Consider the following 12624-nt stretch of genomic DNA (forward strand, 5'->3'; position numbering starts at 1 on the left):
GTGGAGACACACTACATGATTACAAAATGTAAATGATCAAAAAATCTGATAAGACATTAAAACTGTGATAAAAAAATATATAACCCGAAACTCTTTCCTTAGTAAGCATGGACACCTTGAAGGCCCGCAGTATGTCAACGTTGCAAGATCTAGCAGAACAAATTCATAGGGAGATGTCGTGGCATCAGTGAGTCACGTGATTGACCTCTTGACCTTATTTTCAGCAGAGCAAGTCCACTCCTGCAATGTAAACCAACGTGCGACCGACTGTACAAAATCCCACTCTAATATGGTAACATAATAAGCTTTTATTTAAATACTGCATTCGCAAACATAACATAGCCACAGGCGAGAGAGATCCCTAAACGTAACGTTGCTGTAAACGTGAGATTTCGATTGAGCGACGTCTAATTCATCTCCGACGAGTAACATGCGCCGCAGGAAGGCATCGAGATACACAGACGTAAATATAACAAAGTGATAGAAATAATGCACGGTGCAATTATAAATATAAAATGCTAGGTCATATTAAAGTAATTTTACATACCGGCCCATTGGATTTAATTACAATTGTTTTTGGCTATGTAATACATTTGTAGGCACAGCACTCAGTAGTTTATTTCGGGTTGACAATAGCCTGGAAAAATCAGCCGCGATATTTCATTTGCATAGTTTGCACTTCGCGTTTGTACAATCAACTGTGTTTACATACTTATTCACAATAATCGCAAGTGTTCGACTCGGTGAAATCATGGTGAAACCACCAAACATTCCTCTGTAAAAGAACAAAATCAATGTCACACGGTAACAATAAACGATTTGTGAGTTGGGAAAGTGTTACGGTATTTTGATAACAATGCAATGTATGTACACATGACCCTACCCTACAGGCTGACCCAATCTCACACGAGTTGCGAAAATACATGTTTCTCTTTACACCACTTCCTGTCCTCTTATCGCTTGCATCCTTCGCTGAAGGGAGACACAAGCCAAACACAAATGGGTATTGTTTTACAAATTAGTAACCTAAGCTCTCTGTACCAGGCTGTCACACATCAGATTTAATCTTCGCAAATGATAAGAAAGAATTAAAGTCGTGGTCACGTTACTGTTACGAGTTCTGGAATAGCGCCCTCCAGCGATGTCACTGCGGTACGATTTCCATACCATTAAATACGTCTAGGTCATGACGCACACAGTGCATTGTGGGAAATTGTACTACAGTTACATCACAATGCGCGGTGCATTGTGGGAGCAGGTACTAACGCTACATGACGATGTGCGGCGCATTGTGGGAGGTAGTACTGAGGTAACATCACAATGCATGGTGCAGTGTGGGTATGTGGGAGCCGGCCCCACAGCGACATCACTGCCACCCAGTGTCATGCTGGGAGGTGGCCAAGTTAAACCAATCGAGGTCGGCTTACACTGCACAATGCCAAACTCTTCGCCGCAGGATTTAATCACGAGTCAGTTAAAATGGGTTGTAAAGGTGAATGTGACATTTTTGTAAATTCAAATTTGAACTGTCACATCGCTGTGGACCAAAGTTGTGTTTGATTACAAAAGTAAAATAACATGAAATATACTTTTGGGTCGTGTCTCACCTTTCATGGAACCCCTTTTGGTAAGTGTAACGCAGTTTTAGTTACGTCGGTAAGGAGAGACACTGGCGGGCAGGATAAATGTACGCAACTAACGAAAATAAAATTATTTGCACGACAAAGATAATAAAAGTACAAGTGGTCAGGGACGGGTTCTACACGTGGAATTTCACGAGGATTGTTAGCGAGTAAAAACAAAACGCGATATGACCTGTATTGTGGGAGCTGGTGATGATACACTCGTATGTGTGTGTGGGGGGGGGGGGGACCGCGGGAATCGTCAAGCCTCGACGTCTCATTGGAGTGACATCTTCTTGTGGATGTTTGCTTTCTGTGAGAAACACACAGGTGCAGAGAAAAGTAGAAAATGTGTAAAAAAAAGCCACATCTCATACTCAAAAAAATTTAAATAAATTAACACGTTCCGTCAATAACAGTGGCTTTAAAATAAAAATAAGGGTGACATTTCTTCCTTCACATGTATGTGCTATGAAGAAGGGTCATTGCCTGAAACGTCGTCTAATAAATTTTGTTATTGACGAATGTTGCTTTTTTGTTATGTTTGTGCACCATTGCCAAAGCAGCATCACCACATTCAGTTTTTCCACATTTATAGGGAAAAAAAATGTACATTACAAATTATAATTCTCAAGAGTGAATTATTGAATCGGACTGCAGAAAATAAATTAACACGACCGAAAGGAGCGTGAAAACACACACGTACGTGTGGATTACGCAGTCCCTCCATTGTATCTATCCGATCGGAGGGACTGCGTGCCGAGTCATGCTCAGACTGCAATTTGACCTTCCGATTTTTCCGCGGTTTCACCCAATCGGATTACTGGGCATGGCACCCACAATTCATCTCCAAGATGATATGACGGATCGCCACGATTCAACGCCGCTATTCGAGTGAAGGACGGATTCACCGGTCTCATTTTTTCACAGGCTCGTTTGTATTATTTCTCGTTTTTCAGTGTCGTTCAAAATGTAACTGGAGCATTTTAAAATACACCAGTTGCACAAATCATGAACGATCACTTCACGAACATGACTTGACGCACACGGGCATCACGTGCATAAAAATTGGTTTTCATCAACAACTCAATGGATCGTTGCATCCGTCTCAATTTACAGCTTCATCAATCCATGGATGGATTTGGAATATACTTTGGAATATACTTCACCACGGTGGTCAGAGTGGGTTGGTGAGGGGTGACCCAGAACCAGTTTCAGATATCACTCACCACTGATGCTAACCACGGCTGAGAATCGGACTGACATCACTGTATTTATAGTAAATGCGCTACAGCTCTATCCCACCCTCCCCTGCCTCATTACAAGCAAATTGGATGACTCAGCCTTGTTATTTACACGGGCAATCCAAAGCAGGCAGCACAGGAACAAGGATATTATTTTAAAACCATCTAAACGCAGCAGAATGGCTCTTATTTTGTTGTTATCCTTGCCACGAATCCTGTTATCCAGGGGAACAAGCAGATCTAAGGTTTTCCATCATATACACTCCCAAGAGATTCACAGTTAAGCTAAATAAAGAGGTAAAGGTTTTTTAGAAGAATACCACAGTGGCCTGTGCGAAGCTACAAAGATCCGAGGATAATAATAATCATATAGTAATCACAATTTCAAATGCGCACATGCTTCCCCAATCGGACACAGTGGAGGCACGCAAAGATGGGGAGATAAAAAAAAATCCCATACCAGCCCCGAGGTCTTTTTCTCTGCGGTGATGGCTTTCATTTCGCTGATTTTCTGCTTCACGCTCTCTTTGGCTTTCCTCAACCTAGACAAGACACACGGACGATGAGTCACAAACGAAACAATCGCCTGGGCGGGGGGGGGGGGGGAATTGGACACGGGGAAAGGCGGCGATGGCGATATGCTGGACACCGGCTGCAACGGGCATCGATGACGACCTCTTGGTTATCATCGGCAACATTGCCATAAAGAGTAGAACCATCGACATTTGTCTATGACATGCCAACATTCTCTTGCAGTTTAAAAAAAATGTACACTGTATTCTCTGGATGGTAAGATGCCTCGGAAGGTAAGAAGCAACCCCAACTCGTGCCCCGTATCAATAAAGTAATACAAACCTCGTCAATAACAAAAACAGTCGCCATTCACCACTCAGTGGAAGTGAAGTATCCAAGGCTCGCTGACATGACGTCACAGGACAGACCGAGGTGTTATGGGTTCATTAGTCACGAAGACAATAATCACCCGTATAGCCTTAACTTACTTCTGGGGCAAGTGCTGTGAGCACCTACGAAGGTTGTCACCGCACACGAGGGGGTGGGTGGCCAGCACCACGCCCGGCTGTCATCGTCTCCCCAGTGCCAATGTTTACACACTGCACCAGGTACTCATTTGAGGCTGAGCTGATCTCGGGGAGGATCAGTTAAAATAATCGTGACTGATGTTGGCCTTGAGCTGGAATCGAACTCATGTCACGGGGTTTTGGAGCGTCGGTAATCGGAGGCCAATGTTTTGGAGGATTGTCGATAAAGTGAATATCACACATACGCTAATCGCAGTCATCAAAAGGTTGATCAACTGGTGCATGCCAAGTTAATGGTCACGTGATTACACACACTGCAAACTGAGTAACAATACCTCATTACTGGTACCTGCCTTCATTTTTGTAATCTAGTTACAGTAAAGGGTTGCGCTTATAACGCATGATATCCCAACAAAGGGGCGAGGGCTTCAAGTTATGAAGCTCCTTCCCTGCCCCTGCCTCTTGAACTCGATCCCAAGTCATATCAGAAATGCTGTTGGCACAATTAAATCTTTACGGTAAAATGTTTGTAAACATTTTGGTTTCAGTTGGCTTACCGTTGAGCTGCATTGATTGGCCAACGGCTGTTTGAGTGTTGTTTTTTTTATTGGCAAGTGCCCTGAATCGCGCTATATATAAGCACATTTTATCACCGTACTCTCCGAGGTTAGGAGACTCCCACCCCCACCCCCGTATCTTAAAGCCAAGGTTCGGGGGTGCATCTTATAATCCACAGAATGAATCGCCTTCCAAAAGACGCGCTTTGACCCAGTTGTTCATACTCATCTTCCAGACGATGGCCCTGCCACGAGCGATTCAAACTCATCTTCCGCAAGACGTCTCTCACCGTGTTCAAGCAGCTACTAGTACACATCTTCGGCAAGAATAGTACTGCATTCTCCCGATTTAAAAAAAAACGATTTCTTTCATAAACGACCCCAAAAGTTAGGGGTGCATTTTACCTTCACGAGCATCTTATAGCCTGGAGAGAACGACAACGTGCCAGGACAGGGCCGGGGGGCAGAGGGACTTACAGCTCGGTGGCGATCACTTTATTCTCCTTCTTCCAGTTTTCCTTGAAATCCGAGCAGAACTCGAGCCACACGGAGAAGAAATGCGAGGGGGTCACCTCCTTCTCCCCCGACTTCGGCTTGAAGCAAAAAAAGGCGGCCGTGTCCAGGAAGCTGCCACGCATGAGAGGACACCCCGCAGCGGACGACTCAATAACTAAACTAATTTGTATTTTACCAGGTGAGGCCCACTGAGCTATGCAGCTCTTTTTCAGAAGTGACCTGGCCACAAATCATAGCCCAACGAAGTTGCTTATCGTGTGGAAATTTACAGCAGCCAAATACTCTAAACGCATGATCCTAAACGTGGAGGGAAAACCCAGAGGACGACACGACCACGGGGAGAACATGCAAACTCCAAATATACAGGTGTCAAGGGTCGGGATTGAGCCTACGACCTCCTGTATATCAGGCAAGGGAGTTAACATCTCGCCACTGCAGTGCCCACAACGTCCAGATGGTGCGATGTCCGCACGGCGCACAGTAGACCAAACGAAAGTATTGCCTGATAATCATGTACACACACACAGCCACTTTCGTCAATCCACTGCTTGATGAGGGCATTCACACCTCCGTTAGTTGTTGCACTTACTTGACTAAACTTTTCCATTCCTATCCGTGTGCTTTTGATGAAGACAAGGATGCATAGATGTAGGAGCAAAAAAGTACAAAACAACGGATTGTGGCCATACTGCCCACTGCTGCCCACAACTTCGCCCCCAAGTCTACAACACCTGGTTTGTGCATGGCGGTCACCAACGCAAGCATTTATCCAGGCTTGGCTCCCGAGGTCCGATGAGATCGGCAGCACTGCGGGGCGATTTTGTCGCAGGCTGAGAATAATACCCATGCTACATTCTATCAGTCATCAGGTTAATACATGTATAAGAGTGTATGTATGTTTTACGACACTTCACGTGGCCTCAAGGTGCACATGGCCTGGCACAAGCGTCGTGGTGACGTCACCACCACTTAGTGGCGAATGGCAGTTGTTGTTGTTGTATGTTTTAGAGATAAAAGTGTATAAGAGTTTGAGACTGCACTCTACGCAGCAGCATCATTAAATAATTTGTTCAACACAGAATCATTATATGCATGTTGAACTTCTCTCGCATCGTATGTTGCCAACCGTGCTGATCAGAGGTGCGGCGAAGAACAACAAACTAAACACAAAAAGCAGTTCTACAGAAATGGGTTTTCAATCCAGATTTAAAAGTGCTACCCTGCTGAAGTGACTAATTGCTCATCTCCGACGATGATAATTTCGACTTGCAACGCACCGCTGCCGATGCACAGTATTCGCTCGCTCTCATAGACAGAAAACGACTCAGAGGTGCAGGGAGAAACCGCAGGCGAGCAAGAGGACAGCCACGCGATAAGCTGGTGCCGACATTTGCCCAAGCTCTGCAGTCCTCTATACATTAAGGTGTTCACGGCCAATTCATGAGCGTTTACATGGGAGAATATCGGAGCACCTGGAGAAAACCACAAGTGTAAGGGGGAAGCACTACCTCAAAGACAGAAGAGGTGTAGTTCACATTTGTAGTGACTGTGCTTGTCACTGTATGGTGCCGGGGCTTACGAAGCCACGGCGGATAATGTGTTGTCATTATGGGCAGCCCGGGGTTACGGGATGTAGTATTAGCCCTGGCGAGGCTTGGCTGAGCGCTGGTTAGCGCGGAGGCACCGCGAGCAGTGTGCGGTGCAGGCTCCCGGTGAGGGAGCGAGAGGGAGCGTCAGCCAGCCAGGGTTACGTTGGGGCATGATACGCTGGTTGACCTGCCGACACGTGACCGGATGATATTGGAGGGAGGCCACCGGTGGACGGGGGCCGCGGGGCGGTCACGTGGTCCAATGGAGCTCTCGGGAACCTTCGAGAAGGAGGTCGAGAGGCCTGGAAGGTGGGCGGGGCGAGGGGCGGAGCCAGCCCCAGCCCGGGGGCTGCATACGAGGTTCTTTGTATGCTGGTGTTACGAAGATCCACGTCGGGGAGAAGCCTGTAGCCACGCGGTCCGGGACCCAGCTCGTGGTCCGGGCCGGAATAGCGAACCGTGTTTAGTTCTGCCGTAGCGTGGTTAGACGGGCATCAGAGACCCGAGTGTAGATTGTGTTATGTTATGTACCGTTGTGTAAATAAATAGTGTTGCTCCTAAGATAACGTCTGCGACTCAGTTGGACTCGCTACGTATGTATGCTTTACTGCACTCTCCTGGCGATGACACCTCCTCGACACCCACGGGAAGGGGGTTTCGCAACATCTGTGCGACCCACCAACCCTCGGTGCCCTCCACACACAGGGGCTCGATTACAGGCGAGCACAGTTACCACCACCACCGCCGCCAGGCTCTGCTGCCCATAGCCAGTGGCGGCTTCCACACACCTTGCCTGCGTCTCCTGTAGACGCTTCTCTTCAACTTCTCGGTCAATTTTCGCTGCAAACGACAAATGAAAAGCAATCGTTTACAAAGCAAACTCTCTCATTTCAGGTAAACTTAAAGTCACGAAAAAAATGCATCACGTTGAGATGGTATCGCTACGTCACCTGATTTATAACTGGATGTTTCCCATCTTCCACTTAAAATGATGATGATGATAATAATAATAATGCCATCGACGTATCCAGGACACTCGTAAAGAATTTCACGACTAACTTTAAAGAGAGTCCTGCATTTGGATGTTTGGCCGAATTCATTTTAAGGAGTGTTTTGCATGGGGGAGGAAGTACAAGGCCATGAGGGAGGGCGTGTGGCACAGTTTGGCGACAGCTATCATAGAGTGTGGTCGTGTCGCTACAGTTCTTTGCGGGGAGTACAATGTCTTTAAAAACAACGGCGCTACGCCTCTCCCGAGTAAAATTAACGCGAACCGCTTGCGCGTTCGGAGATCCAGCGGCGAATGGGACACCCACCCTGTAGCTTGCAAACGTCTCGGAACGGCAGAAGGGTTAATCAACTTAGTTGACAAATCGTCCTAGATCTACTCTTCCAATGAAGGAGACCGTGGGATTGTTGCCTGGTGAGGTAAAAAGAGTGAGCAGGACCTCACCTTGGTGCGTGAAGGCTTCCATGTGGGATTTGAAAGGCTCAATGTGTTCACTCTTCGACAGCTTACAGACCTTCTTCAACTCCGACTCGCAGGCTTTCAATGGGGGAAAGAAAATATCTATTGCTTTAATAAGGCGTCTCTCAGATTCACTGCAATACCATGCAGCCGCTTGGAAATATAAACAAACATTGTACATTCGAAGAAAATGAGGGCAATGCACATGGACATGCTTATAGAATAGTTCCCTCTCTCGAAAAAAAAATCCCTCTTTTATTTCATCGGTGTCATGTCATGAAAAGAAGCACCCGCTTGGAAGTCGTACAGAGTAGACAGTTCATGAGACTGACAGAGAACAGCCCATAGAAGAAGGTATAATAGAACTAATTCTTAGATGCCTTCTAATGACAAGGGAGCACCGCACACACTACACAGAGAACACGTTCATGACATCGCAGTCAAACTCATTATTTAAAGTCTCAGAGCTGCAATGTTGCCAAATTATGTTAAATAAAACCCTCATGTAATATACGATGGGGGTTTGCATCACTTGCGACTGGGATGAGACTGTAAACTCACAACACTCGGAAAAAACGATTTAAATCGCAGGCAGATGAAAGCTGGATTCGAACCCACGCTCTCAAGAGCGGAGAGGGGGGGGGCGACACGGAATCCTGAGCCACACCACCCAAATCGACACTCGCACTGGAAAGCGGACTCCGTGAGACTGAAATATACGGAATCAAAAGGGGGCCACCAATTACTGCACAAATAAACCGTCACATTCAGATTTGGTGCTGTAATTAAGTTGGTAAAATTCCAGGTGGGAAATGCTTAATACACATTTTTCAGTTTGACTGTCATGTGATGAACATTAAGTGGTCGAGCAGCAGGTGGCAATGTGGTGCCACCCTGGAGTGTAGACCAGAGGTCACTTAAAGAATCTCAGATGTTGCTCTGTAATATCTGCTTCTGTAATCTGTTCTCTAACACACGGGGTAATTGGGGGGGCGGGGTGTGGAAGTTGCACTGCTCTGACTGGATTATAATATTTATTTTACATAGTGTCATTTTTGCAAATTGCATCTAAAAAACCGCTGAACATTGCAATCCACACTAACGTCATCAAAGATGGTGCTAGACCACCACAGAGACACAACGCGAACACGATCAAGGGTATGGAGGTGAACACAACACAAACCAGGTGAGGTGACAGTAAACACTTAAGCTCCTTCATCATGGGACCTCCCCTTGCCAGTATCAAAATATAAGAATAGGTTTTACCTTTTCCGGAAACAAAACACGTGTTAAGATGTTAAAACACCAAACTGAAACCTTTTGCAAGTGTAACACCATGAACACACGGTGTACTTACCAGCACTAGCGGACATACGTCAGCAGGAGGTGATATGTGGGCAACCGAGGTTCCCCAGACCCCAAGAGGGGTGGGGCTGGGGAAATATTCTAGGATCCCCTGGAACACTCCGGAAGGGAGGCGTGGCCAGGGACGGAGAGACCCTAGGAGGTGTATAAAAGCCGGACCCCTGAACGGGTTCGGCAGTCGTCCTCAAGTCGAAGACAGAAGGCTGGGCTTAGAGTAGGACCCTGGTACCCCCAGATCCGACGTCCTTGTAAGGGCCGAAACTGAGGTGGGACAGTGGTCAGGACCCAAGGACCTTGACTGGGTCGGATCAGGAGAGCCTCCCCTAGGGCCCCTAGCCGGAGTGTCGAGTGGGTCCCAGTATTAGGAGGCACGATAGCCCAGAGGCCATACCTCCCCAGGTAGCCGGTGTAAGGGGCCGTTGCCCTTCATAGTAGGGACCTTGCGTTGAGTTTATTTGTTGAATAAACTGTTGCCTTAATACCGACTATCCATCGTCTTTGGGCTCACTACACAAGGAATCATGTCTGCGTTAATCACATATTGTTTGCATGTCCACCACACGTATATGTGGTTAATGCAGACATGATTCCTTGCAAAAGGTTACAGTTTGGTGTTTTGATATCTTAACACCTGTGTTATTGCAAGAAAGGGTAAAACCTATTCTTATACTTAAGCTCTTGACACATTACGCCGATTGGACAATTGGGATAAAATGGCACTCTCACACTTGTAACAATGGGATTGTAAAAACAAGAAATGCAGGTTCTGGTCTTAAGCTTGTAGTTTCAAATTTGACTCGACTGGACCTTATTAATTGGAGACCAGTTTGACATATTCTTGGTTCTTTCAGTAAAGTCACGTAAAGAACCAAGAATATGAATCCCTGCAGTCACGAAAGCTTTCAATCGAAATCAGTTTGACAGTTTTAAAAGGTGATATATAGGTATTTGGTGAGGCAAGCCGAGGCTAATAATGCACAAAAGCTAAATACGTTTGTGAATAACACTGTGGCCATAAAATAAAAACACATATATACGAGGCAACGTTTCAGGCTATTGCCCTTCTTCATAGCAGTGTTATCGATGAATGTGTTAAGTTTTCAGGATTTATAAAGTCACAGGGGCACTATGCTATGAAGGACGGTCATTGCTCAAAATGTCACCTATTATAGATTTTTTATTGGAAGGACACAGTGTCAGTGACGAATGCGTTCTTTCATTAATTGTTCTTGTGCACTACTGCCCACGCAAGTACTAAAATAAAACCGCCGAAATAAAGACAACTGGTCGCGTTACGTATTCTTGGTTCTTTCGGTAAAGTCACATGTTGCTTTATTTTTATTATTTTATTATTTCCCTTCTACGTGACTTTACCGAAAGAACAAAGAATATGAATCCCTACAGTCACGAAAGCTTTAAATCTAAAAATGGTCTCGTTACCTTTAAGATCCTTTCTGAGCTCGCGCATATCCTTCTGAATGTCCTCAAACTTGACCTGGGCAGCCTGGAACAGCTCCTGTGGCTCTGGAAGTGGGAATATGCTCCGCTCTGTCCCAGCGTCCTGCCCAGGGACAACAGCAGGAGCATCATTATCATCACGGTCCATGGGCAGATAGCCCGGTAAGTGTCTGCTGCACATTTCGTCAAATGATTCCACTTTCCTCTGTCCTGTGCCCATATGTTCAAGTAGTGCCACATCTTTCCGGCACCAATCTCTTATGATGTCGTCATCAAGCCATTCTCTGTTAGGTCTTCCTCTCTTTCCGGTTCCTTCCATTTTTCCCGAACAACAACAACACATTTTAAAATGTTGCTGTTGTTGTCCATCCCACATATATGTCCAAATAGTGCCGGTTTCCTTCTCATCACTGCCTGCATCAGGTCTTCTTCTAAGTGCAACCTTTTGCTTATTTCTACATTGGTCACTTTTTTATCCAGGCTTGGGACTGGCTCCAATATCCACTGGATTGGAGACCCCCACGGACAACAGGCAGGGTCTAAAAAAGCAGCGTTTTGCGAAATCATCTGTCAAGCATCTTTGCCCTGTTGCTAGAGTTGGCTAATATGAATGTGTCGTTAAATGCAATGTCTGCCCTCATAGGAGTGAAATCGTCAATCGGAACGTAAATTCGAGTTGACCATGTTACGAAGTGGTCGGCTTCAATGTGGCAGTGGGCCGTATGAAACGAAACCACGTGGGTCGTATGCAACGAAGCCACGTGGGCCGTATCTAGCCTGGAGTGGGGCCATAGGTTTTTCCCTAGCCATTTTAAAAGTGTGTAGCCATCTTGTAACCCGTTGCTTAAGACTCACACACCTCGTCGAAGTTCTGCAGGTAATAAGCCACGATGTAGTTGACTAGACTAATGCGATTGTCCTGAGGGAGAAAACACAAACACAGTATCAGGGCACATACAGCTATCACTTCTAAAGCTGTTCTTTGAAAGCTGTTCTTTGTTTAAACCTTCATAAAGATGCAGCCTTGCAACTTGCTTGCTCACACTACTGCTGATGGAAGGGCCTACTCTTCCACGTTGGCCAGACATGGAGAAGTTGGGAGTACCCACACTTTACCCCACCACACGCGACCAGCCGATTGACTGTCGTATAAATATGTATTACTCTTCGATGGACAGAGATGGGGAGGATTTCAAAAAAAAAACTTGCACCATCGTTTGATGATCTCGGTATTGCAGCGTGCTGCTAACCATTGTACCGAGTAACATAATTATTTAATTAAAATTCAAAAAATTTCATTGACATTCTAAAATTCCAAATTTTACTTCATATGTATATATCCGAGGAGCCTTTTCAAACCAATTCATGGTCACGTGTGTTTCTGCACCTATTATTTTAACTAGAAAAAAGTAAACGGCAATATTTTTAAATCAAGTCAATCCACTGCTGGATGAGCGCATCCCCACAAGAAAGAAGTTCTACATACATACAGTACTTCACCACGCCATTCATTGTGGGTTGGTGAAGGCAGGGAGCATCGACTTTAGAGACTAGAACAGTAAAACAATGGACTTTGCTGCACCAGCATCTCTTCTCCACCATGTCGCCCCACAAAGATACCCTGAATCACCTTAACAGACTGTTAGGGCAAGTGTTGTTCGCGAGCACCTATGAAGGCCGGCACAGCACGAGGGGGTGGGCGGCCAGCACGATACCCGGCCGCGTTTGTCTCCCCAGTGCAGATGTTTACACACCGCACCAGGTA

General features: G+C 45.9%; 1 protein-coding gene across 4 annotated transcripts in view; it reads right to left on the reverse strand.

The window, feature by feature from the left end:
• Nucleotides 1–289: 289 nt before the first annotated feature.
• The window catches only part of LOC144723653 (uncharacterized), a 52504-nt gene continuing 40169 nt past the window's right edge, over nucleotides 290–12624 (reverse strand). For 3 of the 4 annotated variants that reach the window (XM_078602549.1, XM_078602550.1, XM_078602548.1), the window contains exons 14-20: nucleotides 11719–11778; nucleotides 10842–10962; nucleotides 8022–8114; nucleotides 7357–7408; nucleotides 4941–5090; nucleotides 3327–3408; nucleotides 290–1935 (exon numbers count right to left, since the gene is read on the reverse strand). In XM_078602549.1, coding sequence (XP_078458675.1) covers nucleotides 1900–1935; nucleotides 3327–3408; nucleotides 4941–5090; nucleotides 7357–7408; nucleotides 8022–8114; nucleotides 10842–10962; nucleotides 11719–11778 — 594 coding nt within the window. In that variant the 3' untranslated portion in view covers nucleotides 290–1899. The remainder of the gene's footprint in view (nucleotides 1936–3326; nucleotides 3409–4940; nucleotides 5091–7356; nucleotides 7409–8021; nucleotides 8115–10841; nucleotides 10963–11718; nucleotides 11779–12624) is intronic. The other variant, XM_078602551.1, reaches the window with a different exon arrangement.

The sequence above is a fragment of the Lampetra planeri genome, chromosome 18 (assembly GCF_965212315.1).
Source record: "Lampetra planeri chromosome 18, kcLamPlan1.2.h2, whole genome shotgun sequence".
NCBI classification, from domain to species: Eukaryota; Metazoa; Chordata; class Hyperoartia; order Petromyzontiformes; family Petromyzontidae; genus Lampetra; species Lampetra planeri.